Consider the following 24,598-nt stretch of genomic DNA (forward strand, 5'->3'; position numbering starts at 1 on the left):
ACATGGGTGGGGGATATTGTCTTGACTGCTTTTATTTTTTAATGTGTAAAGCTCTTTATAAAGCTCTCTATAAATAAAGTTTAATTAGTTGATTGATATGGTGAATACTAACAAAAGGTGTCAGGATTCATGTGGTTGACAAGTTTCACTCCTCACGACAGCAGCCTCCAGTATGTGGTGTGTGTGTTGGACCGGGCTGAGTGCTGTGGCTGACAGCTCATAAACAAATAAACAAACCAGGGCTGATGCAGTGATCACCCTCAGTCCCTGCACTGACACGCTGTCTGGTCTCTTCTTAGCAGCTGGTTTACGGCAGGATGAGTCAGTGAACGAATTACAGATGACGGATCATGAGTCAGTAAAATGACTCGAGTTCTGAACGATTCGTTCAGGAATCGCACATCAGCAGTGGGAATGGTAGAGCTGGGGTTAATCACGGCCTGTTCTGGTTTAGAAAAGCTCATCTTTGTTACATGTATATCGGTTAATTTGTGCAGTTATTCTGACAACACAACAGCAGATACACAATCACACTGAGCTTCGAAAAGCAGGAGTTGTCACTCAATCGATCCGGTCCCGTCAAACTCCCGGTGACCTCTGATGGACCGGACTGGCTCCACACCCGGTCCGCCGCCGCAGCAGCTGAGCCGTTGGGAACGCTGGATCGTGAAATCCAGCCCGTAGTTTCCGGTTCGCCCGGCGGCTCTCAAGTTTCAGTCCGGCGCGTGCAGCGATCCGTCGGCTTTGTGTTGTCAGGCAGAAAGACACAGCTGCCCGGACGGCGTGTGTCCAGCTCCCCGGACGGCGTGTGTCCAGCTCCCCGGACCCCCCAGCAGCGAGCCCAGCCAGACCTCCGCCACCCCCCTCAACTCCCTCCTTTTCTCTTGTCTTCTGTGAACTACTTAGCTGTCGTCTCTAATTTTTTTTTTTTTTGCTCCGTTTTTTCTTTTGTGTGTGTGTATTTCCTCCTCACGATGTCGGTGGGAGTGGAGTCTGGATTCTCGAGCGAGGAGGTCTTAGCCAGCCGCTTCCCGCTCCACCGGGCGTGCAGGGATGGAGACGTCGGCGCCTTGTGCTCCCTCCTCCAGCGCACCTCAAACCCGGCCGACCTCGCCGTGGAGGACACCTTCTACGGCTGGACGCCCATACACTGGGCGGCCCATTTTGGAAAGGTAGGCCGGCAGCTGACCGTGCTTCCATTCGTGAACATTTTATTCTTGTGAAACTGGATCCAGAACGAGCGCCATCGCTCCTCCGACGTGAGCCTCCTCTCGGCCATTTCCTGATGTTAACCGTTCGCTGGTGAGACAAACGGGCAGCCGAGAGACTGTTAACATTAAATCGATGTCTCTGTCCAGCTGCCGTGTCTTCGCGTATCAAACACACTGTGTGCACTGTGTTTTTGGTCCACAAAGTAAGGTCTTAGTAGGAAGGATCGGGTGAACGTCAGCATTAAGTTAATGACCATTTCGGGAGACGCTGACAAAGAGCCGACGGCGTTAACACAAACAGTAAAAGCTTTATGAACTTAATGGCCTTCACCAAAACCACCTCTCTGTTTGTTCTGTTGGCCAATTCAATAAATACATATCCCCGAGCTTTATGAGCAAAGAGCTCAAGTAAAGACCGATTATTACTTTTTTCCATGCATTTACGTAAGCGTTATTTTGAAAAGGCCACTGATTTAAAGGTGCTTCTCAGTCAACTTTGAACATTGACGAGTGATTTTCTTTTTGAGTTCTACTGATGGCTCCCCTGCAGGAGCACATATTCGTGCCGAGATCTGTTTCCCTATCTCCCCCAGGAAAAGAGTGGGCCTTCAGTTTGCACAGAAATTGGGTGCATGCCCAAAGCAAAGAGCCATAAAGGCCCACACTGCCAGACTGAGCAGTGTTGCTTTTTTTGTTGTTGCCTTCACACAGCCAATGTGCTCCACTTGTCTTTACCTGCCCAGTGACTTATTAAAAAGCAATGAATAAATCACTGTAGCTAAGTCCTAATCTGTCTGACTTTCTATGCATTGTTGTTTGTCTGCCTAGTTGGAGTGTGTGATGCGTTTGGTCCAGGTGGGCTGTGGTGTAAACGCTGTAACCTCCAGGTTTGCACAGACGCCTACTCACATTGCTGCATTTGGGGGCCACCCTGAGTGCTTGTTGTGGCTACTCCAAGCTGGTGCAGATATTAACAGACAGGTATAGTATCAGATGCACACTCAACACGTCATCAGAAAATTAGGCAGTGCAGTATGGTGCTTTGAAAATCACCCAACAAGTGAAGAAAAACTCAGACATCTCAGTTTAACTTTCAACAGTATGTCATTTTTATGTGAAAATTTCAAACATTAACCGGCAGTGGTGCTAATGCCTGAGTAAAAAGAGCAGAGCTGTGTTAGAGGTTAAGCTCAGACTGATCCCATCAAGCAGGATCACTTAGGATCACGACCCCTGCAGTGTATTGCTATTGCTTACCCCTCTACTTGACCTACATTCAGGTTGTCTGTCTCATTTTCAGTGTTATTGCTATGCTCATTACCCACTCACATCATTGCCCTTCATGTATATTCATGCCAAGACTCAGGCCCCAGGGCTGTGTTTTATGCAGCACTGCACTCTTGAGAGAAATTAGTTTAGTAGGTCACTATGACATAATGTGCTGTTGTCGTCATGAGACATAACACTAATAGTTGTTTTTAAATTTTCTTAACATTTGTTGAAATACACACCTGAGGGATTTGTGAAATCTTTTTCATAATATTTATTCATTCATATTACTTCAACCTAGTGGCTGCTGTTGGGACAGTAGAACAATATGATATGCGTGCACAGCCATTATTTTGTTGTGGTTAGAGACAGCTTCCCTGTTGTATGGGTTTTTTCTCTCTCTTCTCTATCTGCACTCTAATTAATGTGTTACTGTAAATGTGTGTGGGTGGTGGTGAAGTCTGGGTCAAAAGTTCATGGTCTGGCTTACAGAGCTACACCATCTTATTGTTCCCTGAGTCTGTTTTCTATCCTTGGAAAATGTAGGAGGAGTCAGAAAGGGAGGTTATATTTGTTTAAAAGAGTAATTGTTTATATATAGTAGATGAATCAGAAGTTTTTTGGCTCCTACATCTGTTCTGCACAGCACAGTCATGTTATTCTGTGTTTCTGTGTGTGTGTGTAACTCTAGTCTTATGTCATCACTCAGGACTATGTGGGTGAGACGCCCATCCACAAGGCTGCTCGTGCGGGCAGTCTGGAGTGTATCAACGCTCTCTTGATTCAGGGAGCGAAAGCTGAGTAAGTCCTGTGATCAGCCCTGTATCCACGTTTCTTTTTCCTCTGTGCTATCCAACTATTCAGTTACACCTTTACAAGGGATCACCACCAAACTCAAGTTAGTACATTGATGTAATTCAAACAAGCAGATTCCAAAATATGGTAAATGAGAAAGGTGGAGAATCTGCAAATTCACTTTACAGGGCTACAATAGTAACTGAACAAGACATGTATATTTTTGCTCCAAAGACCATTTGTCTCATACCCAGTTAAAAAGAAGCTGCAATGTAGGGTAACTTAATCATGAATAAATTCAAGCTGTGTGTTTATCAACCCTCTTGATATTATCAGAAATGGAGCACACATATTGTACATAAAGTACAATAAGATCAAACTGAGGTCAGAATTAGTCTTTTACTGATATATACAGTAAACACCATCTTATCCTGTTGTTTAATTGTCTATTGTGGCTGTAAAATGGCACTCCAAAAATGTGCATTTATATTGCTTTAAATAGTATTAAAAATATGGCGATGATGTAACTTGTTTAAGCAACAAACTGTACCCAGAAAGTTGTGTTTCAGTCAGCTTGTGTTGGTCTATAACAGTTAACTGTTAAAAGAACAAATGAGCAGTCTTTGCCAGCCATCAGCTCAAAACAGTTTGATCCTAAGTTGTGCTGTTAGATTGTAAAAGAATCGATGGTGGTCCCTTGAAAATGTGACACATTTTGTTAATCATTGAAATTGTTGTTTATCATTGCAACAATTCACATTAAGTTGCCCTCTGTGTGTAATAATGTTTTTTGCAGACATATTGAGTTAATATAGAATTATTCACAAATGAATTAAATCTACTTTCAGCAGGCACCTTTATTTTAACTTTGATTTAAGGAAATGTTGCAGTTTAATAAAAGTTAATAATTAACCTGCCATGGTGCCTTTAATCTTAACCAGCTCTTGTCAACACAGCATAATTATTACTCAAACATGAGGACAACCTAATGTAAAGGTTGATAAACTGTTTTTAGCCTAGTATACCATACTGCATGTTCTTTGTTAAATCTAGAGTGTGGTTTTCTTTGTTAACTTTTTTTGTTTGTTTGTTTTTGTTTTTTGTTAGTGTCTTACATATACAGCTTGACTGGATGACCAAATGCACATTGTTTCTCTTTGGCCTTTTTTAACGTTAGTATTGAAAAGACTATATTTCTGTTGCATAGAATGAAACTCAACAAATGCAAAACTTGTTAATTAGTCACATGAACTGCAAGATCAAATTGTGCCCCCCCCCAAAAAGTTATTTTTTATACAAATTTTTTTAATTATTATTACATTAAATTTTACTTGGAGATTTGGTCTTGCAGTTGTACAATGATATAAACCTAAGTAAATTGTGAGAACATTTATGTTAGGTTATGAATTTATACAGACTAGAACATCCTATTTCAGATAGATACTTCAGATATTTTAAGATGTGGAAAAATATTTGGCTCAGTCATAATGTTCCGCCACACCTTTCCAGTTGGCAGCTGCTTTGTTCCTTGCCAAGATTATTCCATTTATAGAAAATATTTTGTTACAGTTGTTGCCAATGATGCTTGTCCAACCCATCTTTCCAGCTTTCTAAATTTATACCCAAGACCTACAAGGAGGTGAATCAATTACTTTTGATCTTTTAACACCCCCCGCCCTCCATGATTTAAAAGATTATTTCCTGAGGGTTATGAAAGTGACTGAGTTCAAAGTGCTTAATTTAGTGATTGCCAGAATCCTTACATCCTTATACAAGTATGTAAACATCACTTTTTGTGCTACTTGTTACTTTTAAGCCATTGTACTTGGCTTAATCGGTTTGAGTATAAGCAGGAGTAAGAAATTTGTACAAGTGCAAGCAGCAATGAGAAGACAAATGTCACAGCATATTATTACAATAGATTTCCAAGTGTAGATGGTGGCTTGACCGCTTTAGTTTATCTGTTAATGCTATCGCTTGGAGTTTCATTTTTTTGCAACAAGCTTTGTCTTTTCTTTCTCAACCAAATTGAAGAAGAGAAACCCAAAACAACCAGGGATTCTGCAGATGCACAGTTTATCATGTGTAGATTTCTTTTGTTTTTATGCTAAAAAGGGCTGTTATGCTAACAAAAGAATCTGGTACATTTTTTGATTGTCAATTGTAACAAAAATAGCCATGCTCGCCATATTGAATCTGAGTTGTAGCTATTAAAGGCACGTTAGCATTAGCTGTGAAAGATATTTGTATTTGGCACTATTAAATATAAAATCAGACTAACACTGTTTCATTGGGGTGTCTGGTATTCAAAAGGAATGCAGCGATGGTAACACGACTTTTAAAAGTGTGTTGTAATGCAAATATTTATTGAAAAATGATTTCAGAGTTTGAGACTGCATGTCCCCTACAGACAACCAACACCAATTGAAAATGACTTACAAATGTTAACCCTTGCAGCACTTGAGGCCATTAAATTAGATATTAGACAAAGGTTATTTGCTTTTTACTCTGATTTGCAAAGCAAAAGAACCCCTGGTTGTGTTGGTTGTTTGACAAAATAAAATGCATTGCATTTGTGCAGACATATTTTTCATTAGGCATTTTTATAAATGCTTTACAACTTCTAATGTGCATTTGGTTATCAGCTGATGAGTAATATTAATGATGAAAATGATATGTGACCTTTTTCCCCTGCAGATTATAGATTTTATATTTAGTTTAGTTTATTATAAAGTAATTTTTTTTAAGTTATGACAAAGAAATGTAGGGGGGCACAACTGGGAGGGACACTAGTGGGAATGAGGCTCATGGCAAAAAAAAAAAAACTACTTTAAATAACTTTAAATTTAGATTTAATGGGTGCAACATTTCTGTTACTATTATTTCAAAATTTCCTCTGTTAAAAAAAAGTATAAAATAATTTAAAAACCAAATGTTCCTTTTTATTTTAATTTTTCAGATTAGATAAAATTTATGCATTTACAAATGCACCATTGAATGCAATTTGATGGTAAATATTTTATTGCTTGTGTAATGAACATGTTGCACATATGCACATACACATTTGATCTATCACCAAAAAATGTACACGTAAAAAAAAAATATATTTTAAATAAAGCTTTTTCTTACATATTGAATCATACATGTAAACAAAAGGCAACTCTATATCTTTAATGTTTTAGGATAAACACAGCATAAAATTTATTGTTTAAATGTTGACAGATGAGCTTTGAACTATTGTAACCGTCCTTTAAATTTCTATAATATTTCAACCACTCAACAATAAATATCAGAAATTAAAATTTATTCCAGCTTCATAAATAGTTTACAAGTATACCTTTTTTCCTGGAAAATCCTCCTTCACTCCAGGTTAGAATCTCCATCACTACTGTTGGAATGATCTTTTTCCAAGGTAACATGAAATGCTACATGGACACCTACGAGCTCTTGTTTTCTGGCCATATGCATATGAGGGTTTATATAATCTTTCAACAGATTTAAACTCCATTGTCACATTTATAAAACAAGTTGTCTGCTGCCGTCCACAACTAAAATTTTAAAATGATTAACAGTTTGCAATGAAACCGATGTAAATATAATAAATTAAAGCTGAAAAAGAAACATGGCTCCCTTTGCCAAAGCCTTTCTCTCTGTGGAAGTATGCCAAGCCAAAGAGCATTCTTGCTTATGCTCTGACAAACAGACACAGATCCAATGTGATGGAGCTTTAACTTGTCCAGTAATTAGAAGGTTAATCCAGAGCCTGACTTTATTAGTTGCATTTTCAAATTAAAATCTGAGTCTGACCTTTAACAGTGGAGTTGTTATATATTTTTTCTTCATATGAACAGCATCACATGAATTATGAAGAAGACTACTTTATCATGACTCTCGAACTTCTTGAATTCACCTCTTCGGATGGTTCATCTTGTTGTACCTTCCTGTTCCTTGAGGATTCATGAGTAAGGGGCCATAGTCTTCTAACTCCCTGCTTTATAGTTGGACTACATTTTAGAGCACTTTGCTGCCAGGCCAGGCCTCCCACCTCTTGACAATCTCAGGCCATAGCTCCAAAAGAAATCAAACTTAATTAAGTCATTAGACAAACCATCGAGTCAACCATCTTGAGTATTGTTATAAAAAAAAACAAACAAACTTGCAGGCCACAGATCCAAATAATGAGCCTGGCAACTAACCTTGTTGAGATCAGGAGCCTGAGTCCTCTCTTTTGAAATGTTTTAATGCACTTCAGTCTGCAATATGAGGTGAAGCTTTCATCTTGAGAAGTTTATATATCGACTTCAGTGAATACATTGTTTTGTTTTTGTTTTTTTTTCCTCTGGCCAATCTTTGAAACCCTTCTGAGGAAATCCCGTCCTTGTGTCCTATGCCTGTTTCACTCACTGAACCTTGAACCGTTCAACGCACAGCCCAGATTCTGGACCAATAGTCCTCATTGTCAAGTGGTCCATATCTTTGTCCCATTTAGATTGTAAGCACAGCTTTTCTTTGGGACAGCAATATAATGTTTGTACTGTGAAAAATTTGTCTCATTAGTCAACTTTCTCTCTTCCACTTTAATAAGAAAGTAGTCTATCTTGAAGCTCCTGTCTCTAGTGTTTGAATTGAAATTGTCCAAAAGCTATATAAAACATTTAAATAACTATTAATATCTGCCGGACAAAAATAAAATTTGCTTTACCTCGTGATAATTTGATACAAATCCATGATATTCAATAAAAATAATGTGTGAAAATATAGTCTAATTATGGCTCTGATAATTTTTTTCCTAACTTCCACAGGACCTACCTCCAAATGTAATCTTTACATCAGTTCAAACAATCTTAGATATTAAACCATAACCTATAGGACATTTCCTGAGCTCTCTATAAATTCAAATATTTCTTAAAACAAACTTACTAAAATCAACTTTTTTTTTCTTTTTGTCATGAGCCTCTAACTGTTAAGATGGTCCATTAGAAAGCTAGCAGCAGGGAGGACAGTGTTTAGAGGCTGCCGGTGATCAGAGTAGTGGAGAGACAGAGGCTTAGAGCAGCTGAGTGAGATGGGTTAGAGTTGCATAGCATCATGTACTGAACTATTAACTGTTTAATGCTAACACTCATCCTGTTGCAATGGTTATTCACTGTCATTTCACTGTATCAAATATTTTACTTCATACACAGAAATGTTTTATTTTGTATGTCACAGTATTAACCCTATACAGTATCTTAGTCTGTTTTGACATCTAATCTTTGTCACCTTTTCCTTTATGAAAGTGACAATAAGTTACAAAAAAAAGTTTTCTATACTGTTAACAGAACCAGAACCGTACGTCTTAATGTTTTGCAGCCATTGAATTGGAAATGACTTGGTTTTTTCAAGTAATCCTAGAAAGGGGGAGAATAGACACTGCTGAGTCTGCCCCGTTCCCTGGGATAGCCGCACTGTTGTGGCATTGAGTGTTCTCACTATCGCTTCCTATCTACACACTGGCAAACTGTTGAGGTATTTCTTGCGGTGATTGGTTTTAATGCTAGGTTTTTTATGAATCACAACTAAAGTTTTAGACCTGCATGCTTTGCTTATTATCCATGATTGTTCCTGTATCTAGTTTTTGTTTTTATTTTCTGATTTGTTTTTGATTTTGTGAACTAACCATAGGAGCCTTTTATATGGAAAGGTTTAATCACGTGAGTCCCATGTCAACATGTAGCATGATAATAGGCTGCCTCTGGAAGGTTAGACGATAGTTAGAGAAGATACATATTGTGTGCTTAGGACGGAAAAGCAAAGCATAACAGGCATTTACAAAGAATTAACGCTTCCTTTTTAAATTCCCACAATAAAGCTGGATTAATTAGTGTGGGCCACAGTTATCCATTTTGTTGGGTCAGTGCATACTGTAGATGCCAGGTCTCACTAAAAGGAATGAAAGCTATTTACTTTATTTTTGTATAATGGGGTGTTTGCATTTCACTTGTGCATGAGTCAGTTGACAAGTAATTACAGTAAATGCTCAAAAAAGAAATCAGTAGTGATGCATATTGAAGATGTTATCTGAAGATATTTCTTTGCTCCAGTTTTCATTTGAATTGAAGTCATAAAGTTGTTAGAGGTGATTTAGACATTTTCTATTGTATTTAAATTGTCTTTAATTGGATTCAAAACACCAATAAATCCCATAACATCTGCTGCTGTTACACTGCAGCTGTTGAAAACTGATATTGATATGACTGCTCTGTGAAGTTATTAGTTATTAAGTTATTTCGAGGAGGCTAATTTGTCAATAAACATGACATATTACTCCCTAAAATGAAGGTGTGGAGGAACTTAATGGTTACTTTAAGTATCAAATTTCCAAGTGTTAAATTGAGTTTAAGCAGAAAAGGGAGAGATGGGAAGACTGTGGTGGGATTTAATCTGAAGTCAGAAAACATGTGGTTTAAGAGCCCGCATGCTGAACCATTGGACTCCCTGTGGGCAACATTTACAACAAAAACATTGTGTAGCAAAACATGTTAAGAATTCTATCAAATAAAGCAGACTGTGTCTGAATATTGCAAAAGAATGAAACAACACGGCAAATTCATTAAAATGGATTTTGCTCAAGATTCAGTTTTTTTTTTTGGGGGGGGGGGATTTATTCCTCTCTGGCCTAAGTTTACTTTTTCTGTTCAAGAGGGGAATTTTAGCTTTATGTGAAGTGATTGGAGGATTAAACACAGAAGCTAATAACATTTAATTCCTTTTAGTGAGACCAATCAGTCTACCTTATCACAATATGGTTTCCAGTATAAATGCGATCTCGTGGAAAATTTCCTTGGAAGCGTTAATTTTGAAGGGGACGGGTATGTGCAAGAAGTTATTGTGTGATTTTTACTTTTTTGTTTTTTAATCTTGAATTCTTTATAAAAATGTTTTCATGTGCACTAGTTCTTGAAATGTTTCTTTTTTGCACAACTGTTTAGAGAAAAAAGCAGAAAAGATTCAAAACAAAATGAATGACCAAACAGCAACAGTGTACCTAAAATGCTGCCTAATAGTGTGGAAGTTAATGCCACAAAGTTCATCAGAATGAAGGACTAGATTAGAATAAAACAATGTTTAATCTTTTGCTTCTTAAGTACCCAAGCATTTTAGGAAATTATTCACTTTCAGTAGGACACTGTTGATACTCTAGTTCATTCTGATGCATTTAAAATGGTCTACAGATAGAGAAGTTTCTAAACATTTTCATTATAGGTAAGAGCTTGGATGTGGGCCAGGGGTTCCAGTTCTTTGACAAAGACATGGCTGTTTGCTTTGGGGACTCATTTGGTAGTGTCATGACATTTAGATTCAGAACAAGTGCTGTATTGTTTTGTAACTAGCCAATGGAAAGAAGGGAGTAATCTCGCCATTAAGAGAACAGCCAACTTTTAGACGGTGGGATATTTTCTACGTCCATCTTGACAACTGACCAGGCGTTTCCTTTTGCATGTGTTCCTGCAATGTTATTTCCCAGCAGCAGGAGACACAATTTATTTACTAAATAACTGCAAAAGCAATACAAGTATAAGATATTATTCTCTTGAAATTTGATAGGACTAGTGTTTTTCTCTGGTTTCATTAGCCAGTGACATTACTTCCATACTGTAGTATCGACAACTGTGAACATTGACAACCTGGTACACAACACTGTTTGCTCATTCATTATTTCACTCAGAAAAACACCTTATTCCTGCTGCAAATGGACATGATTAACACAACTTGGCCTGCACAGACTCTTATTTGAGTTATTGTTTACACAGATGCCTCTGACACTAATATAGATCTTTCTCTTATTTTTCATTGTCTTCTTCATTTTTCTTGAAACAAGATGAGGATTCAGTTGATGGTCCCACTTTCTCAGGAGAAGACACCTGGATTTCTGAAGCTTGAAGACGGCATTTGGTTCCTTTTCCATCTTCCTTAACAACCACTCATTCACACATCGTGCTTCATCTGAAGATAGAAGTCTATGACATCTTTGCTTCTTTTACATCAAGAAGTTCTCTTGCTTGGAAGTACTCTACATTCCTGCCTTGCCAGACTTAGTGCCATCACATGTTTAAAAGAAATACACGTGATTCTTCATTTCAACTCTTCCAACTTGACGCACATCACCTCTTCAGATATATCAAGCATTCATAGGCACAGGTGCTCTCACTCTACATGCAGGGCAAATTTGATTCATGTCACAACGGTTGCATGGAATTTTGATGCAGGACTGGAAAAATTCAGTCAACAGTATCAGCGGGGAAGTGCCAGTGACCTACAATACTTGACTGAAGAATCATCCATGATCCAAGTTTGTCAAGCGTCTCACAACGCCTGCAGTTTTGTTTTGTTTTGTTTTGTTTTTCTTCTTCCAGGCATTCGTTCACAACATTAGTGCATACCCACAGATGTCTTAATCATGTCCTTTTGCAGCATACACGTTTCCCTATTCATTTGGAAACTGTTTCAAGAGTTAAGTTCAATGGAAGATCCAAATGATCCAAAAGGGATCAGTCGTCATCTCTCATGAAGATGACGAAGAGGATATGAGGGGGTAGAGCAGTACAGGCTATTTGTGTACATCTGTTTGTCTGTTTGTGTGTGAATGTTTGCTTAATGAGTCTGTATGTGTGCCTGCGTGAGTGCACTTGTCTTATTTTGTTTTTTATTTGTGTAAATCAAATGCACTGTGTGTGTCTAACACTCCCTCTTCCCATTGTGCAGTATGAGGAATGCCAGTGGGCTGACTGCTGCTGACCTGGCCCACGCCCAGGGATTCCAGGAGTGTGCTGAGATTCTCTCCAATGCCCAGAACTTCCAACAAAACATGGCTCTGTCCCATTTCGGGGCTTTTCTGAATGGCATGACCCAGAATGGGGGCCATGCTCACCCCACCATCCAGGGACGCAGCTTCCTGAATGGCGTGCCCAACAGAAAGAGGTCATTTGATGGAATGGAAGCAAACCCAGTCAAGAAGGCTAGACCTAATGGTAGGTCACTCATCTAATCAACGCTGTGTTTAGTTGTTGTCAGATAATTTTTTTTCCCCCAAACCCTTTTTCATTGGAGGGAAAACAGCTAGTATGGTTAACCTCATACTAGCATTGCTAAGATTGCTATGCAACCTGCAATGCTTATCGAAAAACCTGGAAAAAAAAAACGTATCTGTACATCTGATAAAGCAGCACACAAACTTCCATGAAGACAGAGTTTGTGTTCAGCTTGTTTTTGTGAGATATTCTTCAGAAGAGCAGTTTATTGTACTAGTAAATGTTGCTTCATTTTTGTGTGCATCCCTCTCTAAGGTCTGGGCATGCCACCAGAAATGCTGAATGGGAATGGGCCACTGGGTGGAGCTGGAGAGACCGTGATGGAGAGCATGAACATGGAGTTGGCAGCAACTGTAACCTCAGGTGGGCCAGGACCCTTTGCATTTGGGATGAATGGTTTTACACCACCTCAAGGGCCGGGGCCCATGGATCGGTGTGAGGACCAGGGGGGACGGGACAAATCAAGCCCAGCAGCTAAAGAGCTGGAGGTCATCACTGTGGCATCAATGCAGACCCCTTGTCGCTGCACCAACTCTTATGCCTACTTGTAAAAGGCTTGTGTGTCCAGTGACGCACTCTAATGTTTCCATTTGTGCAGTGTAAATCTTTGGCATCGCTTTGCAATTTTTTGCATAATACATGAGTAATGACATTTGTTTGGATTTATCAGTAAGCTGCATTTGAAAGATGTATAGCTGTGTGTGCGTGTGGTATTTTCTACTTTTCCATGTTGCTCATCATACTTGGGTGGACAAAAGTATTTACATTTCTTTTACAGCAATATTTAATGCATCTGTCCGGTTATACAGATAAATGTTGTGTAATCCTCATATTCTAGATTTATAATTAACAGATATGTTTTGTTTTGCACAATTATACAACATCCTATCTAATACAAAATTATTAACATGGTTGCATCACCAGTGCAAATGTAGGTTTTTCTAGCTCCATAGAAAAATATTGGTTAGATGATGGTATTTTCATTAGCCTTGTGCTGAAAAAATAAGATAAAACAGTCATATGCTCGTGTAGCTGTTTTGAGAAGTGTCATGGTTTTTTTTTTTTTTGTTTGTTTTTTTTTTTTGCAACTCTTAAGATAGATGACTACAAAAGAGTGCTATTAGTATGCACATGAAATGTAATATCTCTCTATATCTTAATTGGATTTTCCCCCTGATTTAAAAAAAAAAAAAAAAAAAAAAAAGTTTCGCCTCCAGTTTCACTGAATAAGTCAAATATTCTTTTAAATATTATTCAATGAAGAAATTGCGGAATCAATGGTGTTTGCCTGAGCGCTCTTAAAACACACTGAAGAAATGAATCCATCCGTGTGCTGAGGCTGTTTTATATTCAAGAGTTAGCTAATGCCAAAGCATATCCCAATATGAATGTAGCTTGTAAAACATAAATGTTTTATTGTGCAGCTTTTTTGTCGTCTATAGATGTCACATTAAGACATAGTGGTCCATGGGCTTGAAATGTTGTTCTTTCTCTCCACTTCTTTTGTGTTCATTTTGGCGGTGTGTTAAAATGATTCTCAAGTATGGTGAGTGTTCACTGGGTGCGTGCTAGCAAAGATTTTTTAAAGCAATTAGCAGGGCCCTCACATCTCTGCTATATATTATTACCCAGTCAAATTTTTTTAAATTGATATTTGACCATTTTACAATCAGTGATCATGAATAAATTGTACTGCTCAAGAAAATTTGCATAGATTTCTGCACTGCAAAAAGCCTTATTTCTTGAGCTGTATTGAATAGTTAGAACAACAACTTTATGTATATTATTTTAAACTTTTATAGCTAATGCAAAGGGAATGTCTTTCTGTATTTTGTAGTACTATATCATGTTCAAGGTGGAGTTTGATTATTTTGTTTAACATGCAAGGAGTTTTGAGTGTATAGCCATTGAATTTGGAGCATTTAGTGCTTAGTACTGAGCAAATTTAGCTTTGTACTTGTTTGTGTGAAATCATTAAATGTTGATAAATTTTATAAATGTTACTGTGGTGGCCTTTGTTTTATTCATGTATTCTTATGTATCTGTCAAGCCATGCCTCATGCTGCATTTTTTTAACAAGAGACATAGTTTTCATATTAGTATTTAAGAATGGTAATAAACATGAAAACAATTTCTCTAGGCTCCCCTTATGTAAGTCATCCCTGCTTGCTATGTTGGGTTGTGGATTCTGGCATGCCAAGCTGTCTTAAGATTTTCTTGTGTCAAAGCTTGAATGCAACTGTGGAAACAGTACTAGGTCACTGTGTCAAACACTAACTCAGATCAGGATGTGACCCACTTAAAACAAGGTCTGGGTCAGTACTTGTTGGATTACATATGACTGTGCAGCGTATTTTGAAATGTACTGATAAACTTTGTGTGTTGCAGAAAATGTTATTTCCAGTGTGTTTAATGCAGTCACAATTTTTTTTTAAAGCCTGCTACACTGATGTAGCAGCCTGTTGGCAGTTGTGCAAAACAAAATCTTGACACTTGTGTGTTTTTAAGCTCTTTCTGAAGAGCAGAAATGTGCTGATAAATCATTTACAAGCCATTTGACTGTCTGTCTCGTTCTCAGTCGCAGGTGAGAGACACTGTGAGGATCTTTGCTCAAATGGTCACAATCAGCAGCTTCCATTTGGTTATGACCCAGCCCCAGAAACCTACCATGACCAACACACCTGCAGTGACTCACCTGAGATCAACACGGCAGGCAGCCAGGTGGAGCACCAGAAGTCAGTGAAAGCAGAGCAGTTGTATGACCATGCCCTTCACAGCACCATGCTTCTTTACCATGGATCTTAAAATATCAAGGCTCTGGTCAACAGGCTTCCTCTCTGCCTGAATCTTATGTACGCTTAAGCAAGCATCCATTTGCCTTAATGCCATTGAGTGGTGCTGTTTTTTGTTTACTCGTTTATTTGTCATTATAAAGGGCAGGCCCATTGCTGAGAATGGATCTGAAATGTGTATGGTTAAGGAGTGCATTTTTTCCTTTGTTCCTTTGAAACTTTGTTTTTTTTTTAGTTTAATGAAGCCGAAAATAAGCCTGAACTGTTTCACACTAAACAAGTGGTTTGTAATGAAGCACTGCCAATACTTTCAATTTTGTTTGTTTCAGCTAAAAATGTTAATGAACGTGAAGGCTAGCATATCGCATGTTACTCATTAATTAAAAACATTTCGCAAAAGTTAAAGCTTGGCTCATTCTACGTTTTATTTTCCGCTGTTTCACTTATACATTTTATCTGGGCAATAAACCCGTATCTTGGCTAATCAACTTTGTAAGACAATAAAAGGTGATGTGTCGTTCATTTTGAGCTGATCTTTTGTATGACTCGGGAGTAAGAAGTCATGTCGGTGGGTGGTGTCTGTCGGGGGTTCCGGTCTAGTTTCTGGTCTCGGGGCGGGGGGGGCACACTGCTTCCAGTGAAGGAAATTAAGTAAGGAAAAAAGATTCGTTCATTTTCCTGGCTTTACTGATTTTACTGAAAAAGATCCGAACGTCCCTAATCATTAATAAAATGTCTGTTTGTCTGGCTGAGGTGGAAATCAACGTATTTCCAAAGACTGAGTCTAATCCACTTTTTACTCATGCCAACCACAGTTATTTATTTTTTGGAGGGGGGGCGGGGTGCCAACCCGTGTGGTGGATGAGCCGGTTTTATCCTGCCCACTCCTGTCTCACGTTTAGGGGGCCAGCTGAGACGGTGTACCGGGCCACCGGTCACCTGTCACCGGGGACGACCTTCATCATGGAGGAGCCGCACAAACATTACGTCACTGCCATCACGCCCCGTGATGCACGACGGAGGGGGAGGGGTTGGTAAAAAAAAAACTGATACTATTAAATAAATCAAGATAGTACTGATATATATTGTATTGCCATGTACTTAAATCTCTCCGTGTGGTATGTCGGGGAAGCGGAAGTGTAAGATTGTAATAATTTTCCCGTTTATAGTTTTGTTTTGTGTAACGTGGCACTTAGAAATTCACCCCCCCCCTCACCTCATGTGTAATGGTATCGTCCAGTAAACCTAGCTGGGCTAACCAGAGAGGCAGGATTATCGAAAGAAAGAGTCCGGCTGCTGGAGAGGTGTCAGATAACGTCACACACAGTTTAAGTTGTTCATAAGAGGAAGATCTGTGAACACACAAGTGTTTTCAGGACACCTTTCACGAGTTAGACCATGTCAACCCCAGCCAGAAGGAGACTTATGAGAGATTTTAAACGGTGAGTTTAAAAAAAATGAGCCGGTGATGTTGGTAAGATATGATTTGTCAAAAACAGCTAGCATTAGCTCATCTCGCGTTAGCTTAGTATAGCGAGTCATAATGTCTTTTATAAAATATTATTGAATATATTCACCGACACCCGCGGTTAAATGTATTCTTAACACAAAGACCACCCTGTTAACATTTGTCTCGGCGAACCCGGAACGTTAACGTGTAATAACGTTCATTTAGTAGAAGCGCTTCGTCCGTAGCTAGAAGCTAACAGTGCTAACTAGCATCTAACTCCGGCTCTTTTCAGCCGCTAACTGCTTAAACCGGCTCTCATTTAAATGTTCACGACAAAGTTTGTTCTTGGTGGTACAAATATGTTTGACTGGTTTCACTCTAAATTAAACGCTCCTGTGCGTTTGACGTCGTCTGATTGTGAGCCTTGTTAACCAGCTTTAACGGTAGCCATGTGAAATTGTCACAGTAAATAATTAAAGTTTGGAGGACGGATTGACAGACGCGCCGTGAAACGACGACACGCCGAACAACAGATGCTTTTCGTGGCGTTGAATGTGGAAAGCACAACATGAGAATAACACGGAAATCGGCGGACACTTTTATTTTTCATTTGAAGTTGCAGTCAACTGGCATTGTTTTCACGACAACAGAACAAAGTGTCGACGGGGGGGTTGGCTTTTGACCAGAAGTAAAACTTCATTGTACTCCACATTTAAATGAGTGTTTTACTTCAGCGGGTACTAAGTCTGTAATAGGTTTTATTTAAGGTGTTAACGTTGCTCTGACCTGGAAAACTTTGGACAAGTACAGTGAGCAAGTGCTCTGACGTCACCTTTGGTTTTAGACACAATGGGGAAAGTTTGGAGAATGATCATAATTTTATTTATTGTTAGTAACTCCTTAGTAACCTTTCACAAGCTTTTACAACCCAGAAGAACTATGAAGGGGGTAAAATACCACTGAATGGAGTAGAATTGTGCTCTGAGATTGTTTTGAAGGGTTGCTGAGTTTAGTTTATGTTTCAACTATCAACAAAAGTCTGAACACTTTGGGGTCAGTATGGGGACAATCTTCATTTTACTTATGTTAATGTTGATTGTTGTGCCAAGTTATCCATAAAAGCAAGATGTTATACATATGTGACAATAGTCAGAAACATTTTTTATTTTTCTATCTCACTTAAATCAAAGTTGGACAGGAGGATATTAATGATATCTAAAAGGTTTTTTTATTTTTATTTTTTTATGCGGGAATATTGTTTGTTTATCCAAAGTTCACTGTTCCTGCTGTCAATTATTTTAGCAGGTAGTTGTATTTGGAATTGGACTTTGGATAAATGTTAAAGAGGTCATTCAGTTATGGGATTCACCTGACTTAGTCTGTTGCCTGTTCGTAAGTCCTGTTATAATGGTTTCTTTTTTGTCTTGAAGACTACAAGAGGATCCTCCAGCTGGTGTTAGCGGTGCCCCATCTGAAAACAACATCATGGTGTGGAATGCAGTCATATTTGGGTAAGACATTTCTACACGGTTAAAATGTTATTGCAAATGTATGTATAAAATCAAGTAATTTTTTTTTTTCTTAAACCTCTCAGCCCCGAAGGAACACCCTTTGAAGATGGCAAGTAACTCAGTATTTTTTATCTCATTATTTTTTTGTAGCTAGAAAGACATTCTGTTTGTATTTCAGTCTAGCAATAGTAACTTCACAACATCTAATCCCTCTGTCCCTCCCTGGTTAGGATATACTTACACTGTTGCCAGTTGCAAAATCCCATCATCATTTGTTGACAGCTACCTCTATTTTTTGCCCAGTCAAGCAGTTTTCTCTTTCTACTTTGAAATGATTTTGTTATTAGTTTTGCATTATACATCTTTTCATTTTAGTATAACAGAGGGTGTTTTTTCAGACCTGCCTTAAAATACCGCTCAACAGAAGCAGTAAATCATGTTTAATCTATCATGAAATATTTTTTTTGTCTGTTACAGGTACATTTAAACTAATTGTAGAGTTCACAGAAGAATACCCAAACAAACCCCCCACAGTACGATTTGTGTCAAAGATGTTTCATCCGAATGGTAGGAATACTGTCTTAAACACTGACAATTTAAAGTGTTGTTGATGTTTGTGGTTAGTGCATAAATGTATTTTTCTCTCTAGTTTATGCAGATGGCAGTATATGTTTGGATATCCTACAGAACCGTTGGAGTCCCACCTATGATGTTTCCTCTATTCTTACATCTATCCAGGTAAAAAGGGTCAATTATTAACTACTATTTTCATTTAATAAACTAATGTGAATAAAACACAAAGGTATTCACTGTACAATGATATACAATAGGAAAAAAATGAAGTACATTTTCAGCTATTAAATTCTAAATCCAAAACTGACTAATCAATTTAATGCACAGAAGAAATTGATTAAAGGAAAAAGATTTAATTGCAAAATTTACTGATAAAAATGTGAGACTTCCATGTTAGTGCTAGGGTGTAGCTGTGAGTTTATGTGACAAGTTATTTGTTAAGTCTTGATTAATCAATAAGTCATTTGGTCCACAATATATCAGAGAATGGTCAAAGTGTCCTATGGTCGTGATCTTCAGCTGTAAAAAAAAAAATTTGTGTTAAGACTTTTTCTTCAAAAGAAACTCAAACTGATGAAAAAGATTACCAAAATGCATATTCCAAATGACCTGTCACTGCAGCTCCACTATAGTGTAAAACAAATACTGCATAGATGGTGAGACAGTTGCACACAAATTATTCTGTCTTATATATATTTATTTAGAAATTCTAATGGCAAAAAAAGTAAAATCATAAACTGCATGACTTTGGAAAATGATAATTCAGAGTCAGACTTTGGGACCAGATTTTGGTGGTTGCATAAGTTGGATGACAAAATATTCTACTCTTATTGCATAATGTACCTGAAGGCGTGGTCAAAATGAACTTCCATTAAAGGTGTAGACATGTAACCAAGTAGATGAATACAGATTGGTTATTTTCTGGCATTCTGAATATATTTTCTGTTACACAGTCTCTGCTTGATGAACCAAACCCCAACAGTCCAGCCAACAGTCAGGCAGCCCAGCTCTACCAGGAGAACAAGCGGGAGTATGAGAAGCGTGTGTCTGCCATTGTAGAACAAAGCTGGAGAGACAGTTGACCTGACAATCCTGATAGCTGCTCTCTCCATTGTAAAGCTGTGTGTGCTGCAAGTTTTAGTGGAGTACCTCTTAATTTTTGCCCCACCCCCCAAAAACCCTTTTTGATTTTAAGCTTTTATGCACTTTACCTTCAACTTCTCATTTTTTTCTTAACCACCAGGAGGGATTTATTTTTTCTATATTATCCCCCTTTTCCAGTTCATCAGGGGAAATGTGCTGAATCTTGCCTTGATGTTTTGTTGATATGGACTTGTGGGCCATTACCCAAAATTTCTGGTGTGTTCTAACTTGCTGTGATAACGCCCCGTGACTGATTATGTTAAATGTCTTGGACGGTGTATCAATGAAGTCATGGGCCCTCTTCTGTTGTGCCCCTGATCTGTTCTTCTAAGTTTGTCTGAGCTCCAGTGTGATCACCCCACTTTTCCTCAGGAGAATGAGAAGCCTGAGCATCATCGACTACAACTAAGTCGGACATCTTTATACCGTGTCTTTTGCTGTGTTGTAAACTCTGTTACATGCATGACAGTAAGAGTATATTCACATATTCGTTCAGTACTCATGTATATAAGAAACCTGCAACTGAATTTATGTACAGATTTTGCACTGGTTGTCTCCCATGTCATTTTTTCAGCACTTGTAAATAAAAAAGGCAAATAAATCTGTTTGTGGTAAATTTGTGTTTAATTGCGACAATTGTTTGCAGATTCAACATTTAATCCAAAATTGACTTCTTTGTTTTGATAGAAGTCAATGCTCATGCTCTGTCCCAGTTTTTGTCTACAACTCAATCTGGTGTCAGCCTACAAGATAAACAGTTATTTTTGTATATATGCTGTCGACTGAATAATGCCACCTAAATATAACAAAGGGCTGGTGAAGCCAAAACAATGATACATGGCAGTAGGATGTACTCTCTGTAAACAAACAAGTCTATGTTGAGCAGGAACATTCATTTCTTAACATTTAAGGTAAAGCCCACGAGTTTACATCGCCCATTTTTTTATTTTTAATTTAGAACCTGCATTTGTATTTTTCTTATCTTCTGGATTTTTTCTTTGTTCATATTGTCAACAATGCGCATACAGTGAAGGTGCTAAAGTCTGTTTATCTATGAAAAAAAAAAAAAAAAAAAATATTGCCAGGAAGAGCAAATGATACTTCAACAGTTTCACTGACATTTGCACCTCCTTATGCACCAATATTGTTCACTGAAATACAAATTAAATGTAATTTCATATTAAAAATCAATTGGATTCTTCACTTCGTCCTCTCAGATGGAAGACATCAAACATGTTTGTCTAGAAACGCTTTATTCATTAATTGAGCACGAGGGAGCGGCTGATATTGCATGCACAATGAAAATGGGGAGTAAACATGCAGGTTGTGCTGTAGGGTTAGAGTTAGCGAGATGGAGTGATCTTGTTTCTCAGCTACACTGCAGTTACAAAAATAACTATGTACAAGATCCCTCTTGTCAATTTGTTACTGTTTAAAACAGTGTTATCAGTAAATGGAAACAATGTCATAAAATTACAATTTTATTCAGCAGTCTTCATTAGACCAGGCAAGGTGAGCTACCTGTTGTATGCCCTCTCCTTCTTGGCCCTTTCCAAGGCCTTGTCCATAGTCTTCTCATTCTCACCTCTACACTTGGGGCAGTACCACTTTCCTTTTGGCTTGTGATGGAGCCCCACACAGGAGAAGTGAAACCACTCAATGGGACATTCATCGTTATCACAGCCGATCATCTCGCCATAGGACACCTGCTCACACAGGCAGTATGTTGGCTCGTCTGGATCAATGGGCAGGTCTGGAGGTGATACTTCTCTCTCAGACTTTCCTTTTGATCGCTTCTTCTTTTTAGAAGATGTTTTGGCACGTTTTTCCCGTGAGGCACCCACTCCTATTTCCTCAGCGTGATCCATACCCCCGTAGCTTTCCCGATTTTCCCCATTCTTCTGACGCCGTGAACGTTTCCCACCAGTCTTGTCTGCACCACCTGAGCCAGGGGTGACTTCATCACGCTTCTTATCATGGTGGCCAGGTTTGCCTGGTGTGATGGTGGCTGATGATGAAGACATCATGGATGCTGCAATGGTTGTCATGGACGTTGCTGTGGAAACATGGCTCTCTGGGACTTCTTGAGAGGAAAGGAGAAGCTCTGAATGCCAGTCTATTTGTCGTGTCCGGTTCTCAACTAATTCCACCTGAAACAAAGAATGTTCATTCAAAGTATGAGACTGAAGTTTTACAAAGTGCAAATCTATATGTTGACTGTCCTACAATACATTCGTTTCATACATCCACCAATTTTCTGCAGATAGCTAAATAAAATAATAATAATTAAAAAATGAAAACTAAAAACACAATACTATACATTTTAATATTTCATTTCAACTTTAACATACCAAACGCTTAATAACACTATCATGTAATAAGCCACTGTGCTGTTGACCACAGCAGTTCTTTTTCTGATTTCAGTAAAATGCCAGGTTAAAAATCTACATAAGTGTATAATCTACACATACCATTTGACCAGCAATCTGGATCTTTTCATCTCCGAGCTCTTGACTGCGGATAAGCGCCCTCTGAATTGATAATTGAAGTTTGCGCCTCTGAAGTGAATCAGATTCCCGGCGATATCGCTCGTAAGCATCGTCGAGCTCCTTCAGAACATCTGTCAAAGAGGATGGAAATAAATTCAGCTGAAAGTAGACTACTAAAACTCCACATATAATTACACCCTACGTACCTTACTATTTTCCTTACCTTGATACTTGGCATCAATTTCCTTCATGAGAGACACACTCCTCTGCAGGTCAAAGGGTAGTGATTCCACCAGGTCCAAATACTCCTCCACATAATTCACAACCACGTGACCTGGGTCACCATTGGTCGGATTCAACATTGTTGATTTGTCTTTACCACAAGACACTCCAACACCTGGACCTGTTAAATAGAAGTCCTTGTTAAAAAGAGCGTTGATGATGAAAAGCCATTCTGCTGTTGACACATGCAATGTTCAACAGTAATAATAATAGTGATAATAGCAGGCTTATTGGCAAGTGTAACTTCATCCACATGTATCAGAGAGCTCCGGTTTTACATACACTCTTTTCTAAGATCAAGCATGTTGCAGGACCCACAAAAAAAGGTGTGTCGTGTTTTCCAGAAGGCCGATCTGAGATTAGTCCAGAGACACAGACTGTGTGATCTGAATGTGAAAGGGGGAGGGGGCAACTGATCTGTGGTCAGCCATCCTGAAAGCTGCTACGTGTAATAAAAACACGAGTCCGACGGGAGCAAAAGAAGGAGAATAAACAAAGTGCCGATGACTTCGGCCGAACAACAAAGTACACGGAGCTGTTACTCCGGCGCACCTCAGGTCGGAGAAGACCACGAAGCTCGACAGTTACGGCGGCTGTCTGTGAGCTGAACGTGGAAAGTCCCGTTACAATGTTTATTCCTCCACAAGCAGACCGAGCTCAGGTCACAGTGCTGGCGCTAACAGCGGCTCTCACAGCCTGCCGGCGACTTCACGTTAACCTTCCCCAACTCTCTCCTCGTCGCGAGTTCCGGGGCTGTAAAACCCGCTAAAATTAGACAAAAAAAACGTGATTTAATGTGCGTGTGTCGGTGTGACGGCGCCCAAACGGTTCACCTCTCCATTCGCTTCCAAGGTAAACTATTGCTCCCACACTTAACTTTGATTCATCGTCAACAATACGAACAACCGCTCCGAAAGTGAACGGGGCCGTGTTTGTTTTATGTTTAAATGTTAGCCGAGTTAGCTTCTGTTAGCCTTTAAGGTCCAGCGTTGCTGCACGGACCGTGGCGTTAAACACGACACAACCAGCCTCCGGACAACACGTCTCACTTGTGTAGTTTGTAAGAAAGCAGACCGAAGTGGTACTCGCCTGTGTGTGTTTCAGTCTTTCGGCAGCTAACGTGTAGCTGCCGTTTCTCACTCCGGGATGCTGCTCTTGTTGCTAACGCTCCGGCGCTGAGTGGGACGTGCTAATACGGCTTCAGACTCCTCAGTAAGGAACGCCGCGATTGGCTGTCCTAAAAGCCTCTGCGTGACGTCATCACACACGTTGCATAATTTCCTCGGTTCATTTTATCCACATATTTGTTGATCTAAGTTTTGTGTTGTTTTTTTTTTTTTTTTTTCAAACTGCTTAAAATCTTTCAGATAATTGTTGTAATTAATTCGTTCAGAGTTTCTGACGTAGAGTCAGACAGGCAGAGCCGTGAATGGCTCCAATAAACAAGTTTAATTCATTGAGAGCTTGGAGAGAGCTGGATGTCCCGGCTGTCCTGTCTGATGCTGAGGAGAGACGGACCGCACGCACACGCACACACACGCACACACGAAGCCCTCACTGACCGCAGGAGGGCAGCACCCACCCGTCTGTAGCCCCGCCCCCTGCCCCTCAGCCACCATGCTGCAATACTACAGTTCAATATCACATTCCAAGACATTTCAATACAATCATTAAAACAACAGTCCACACCTCTATGTATACATTGGTAGTATACAAAAACAGCATTGTACAGTGCATCTGCACTTAATTTCTACTTTTGTCAGTGCAGCTTTATGCTAAAATGAAAATGTGTGAGTAAGGATTCACAAGGAAAACTGAAATGTCACATTGGAGTAAGTGTTCAAAGATATTTTTTCAGGATGTTTCTACAGCATGATTAGTTTGTTAGAGCTGACATTGCATATCGATGCAAATGGCTAGCCGTGGCACCACCTTCAGAATTGTACTGAAGTGCAGCTCTTGTATTTACATTTTAGTGCTGAAAAGAAGAGCATCATTCATATGCTCATTTT

At 39.0% G+C, this 24,598-nt stretch overlaps 3 protein-coding genes across 4 annotated transcripts; 2 read left to right on the forward strand and 1 right to left on the reverse strand.

Moving 5' to 3' along the window:
- The first annotated feature begins 736 nt into the window (after window positions 1-736).
- Window positions 737-15,650, forward strand: ankrd10b (ankyrin repeat domain 10b). The gene is made up of 6 exons (XM_029530264.1): window positions 737-1,172; window positions 2,040-2,192; window positions 3,190-3,281; window positions 12,021-12,286; window positions 12,602-12,709; window positions 14,925-15,650. Exons 1-6 carry the CDS (start codon window positions 975-977, stop codon window positions 15,149-15,151), a joined length of 1,044 nt encoding a protein of 347 aa, XP_029386124.1. The 5' UTR covers window positions 737-974; the 3' UTR covers window positions 15,152-15,650.
- Window positions 15,651-16,426: 776 nt separating this feature from the next.
- On the forward strand, window positions 16,427-20,416 carry ube2al (ubiquitin conjugating enzyme E2 A, like). 2 transcript variants are annotated; one of them, XM_029530638.1, is made up of 6 exons: window positions 16,427-16,580; window positions 18,019-18,099; window positions 18,183-18,208; window positions 18,577-18,666; window positions 18,749-18,837; window positions 19,626-20,416. In XM_029530638.1, the coding sequence occupies exons 1-6, from the start codon at window positions 16,537-16,539 to the stop codon at window positions 19,752-19,754; spliced, it is 459 nt and encodes a 152-aa protein (XP_029386498.1). In that variant the 5' UTR covers window positions 16,427-16,536; the 3' UTR covers window positions 19,755-20,416. The 2 variants fall into 2 exon arrangements, with proteins under 2 accessions (XP_029386498.1, XP_029386499.1); XM_029530639.1 differs by lacking the exon at window positions 18,577-18,666.
- Window positions 20,417-20,426: 10 nt separating this feature from the next.
- On the reverse strand, window positions 20,427-23,756 carry ing1 (inhibitor of growth family, member 1). Its single transcript, XM_029530637.1, has 4 exons — window positions 23,676-23,756; window positions 22,528-22,707; window positions 22,287-22,435; window positions 20,427-21,965 (listed from the first exon to the last, which is right to left on the reverse strand). Exons 2-4 carry the CDS (start codon window positions 22,664-22,666, stop codon window positions 21,333-21,335), a joined length of 921 nt encoding a protein of 306 aa, XP_029386497.1. The 5' UTR covers window positions 22,667-22,707; window positions 23,676-23,756; the 3' UTR covers window positions 20,427-21,332.
- Window positions 23,757-24,598: the final 842 nt, after the last annotated feature.

The sequence above is a fragment of the Echeneis naucrates genome, chromosome 21 (genome assembly GCF_900963305.1).
Source record: "Echeneis naucrates chromosome 21, fEcheNa1.1, whole genome shotgun sequence".
In the NCBI taxonomy this organism is placed as follows: domain Eukaryota; kingdom Metazoa; phylum Chordata; class Actinopteri; order Carangiformes; family Echeneidae; genus Echeneis; species Echeneis naucrates.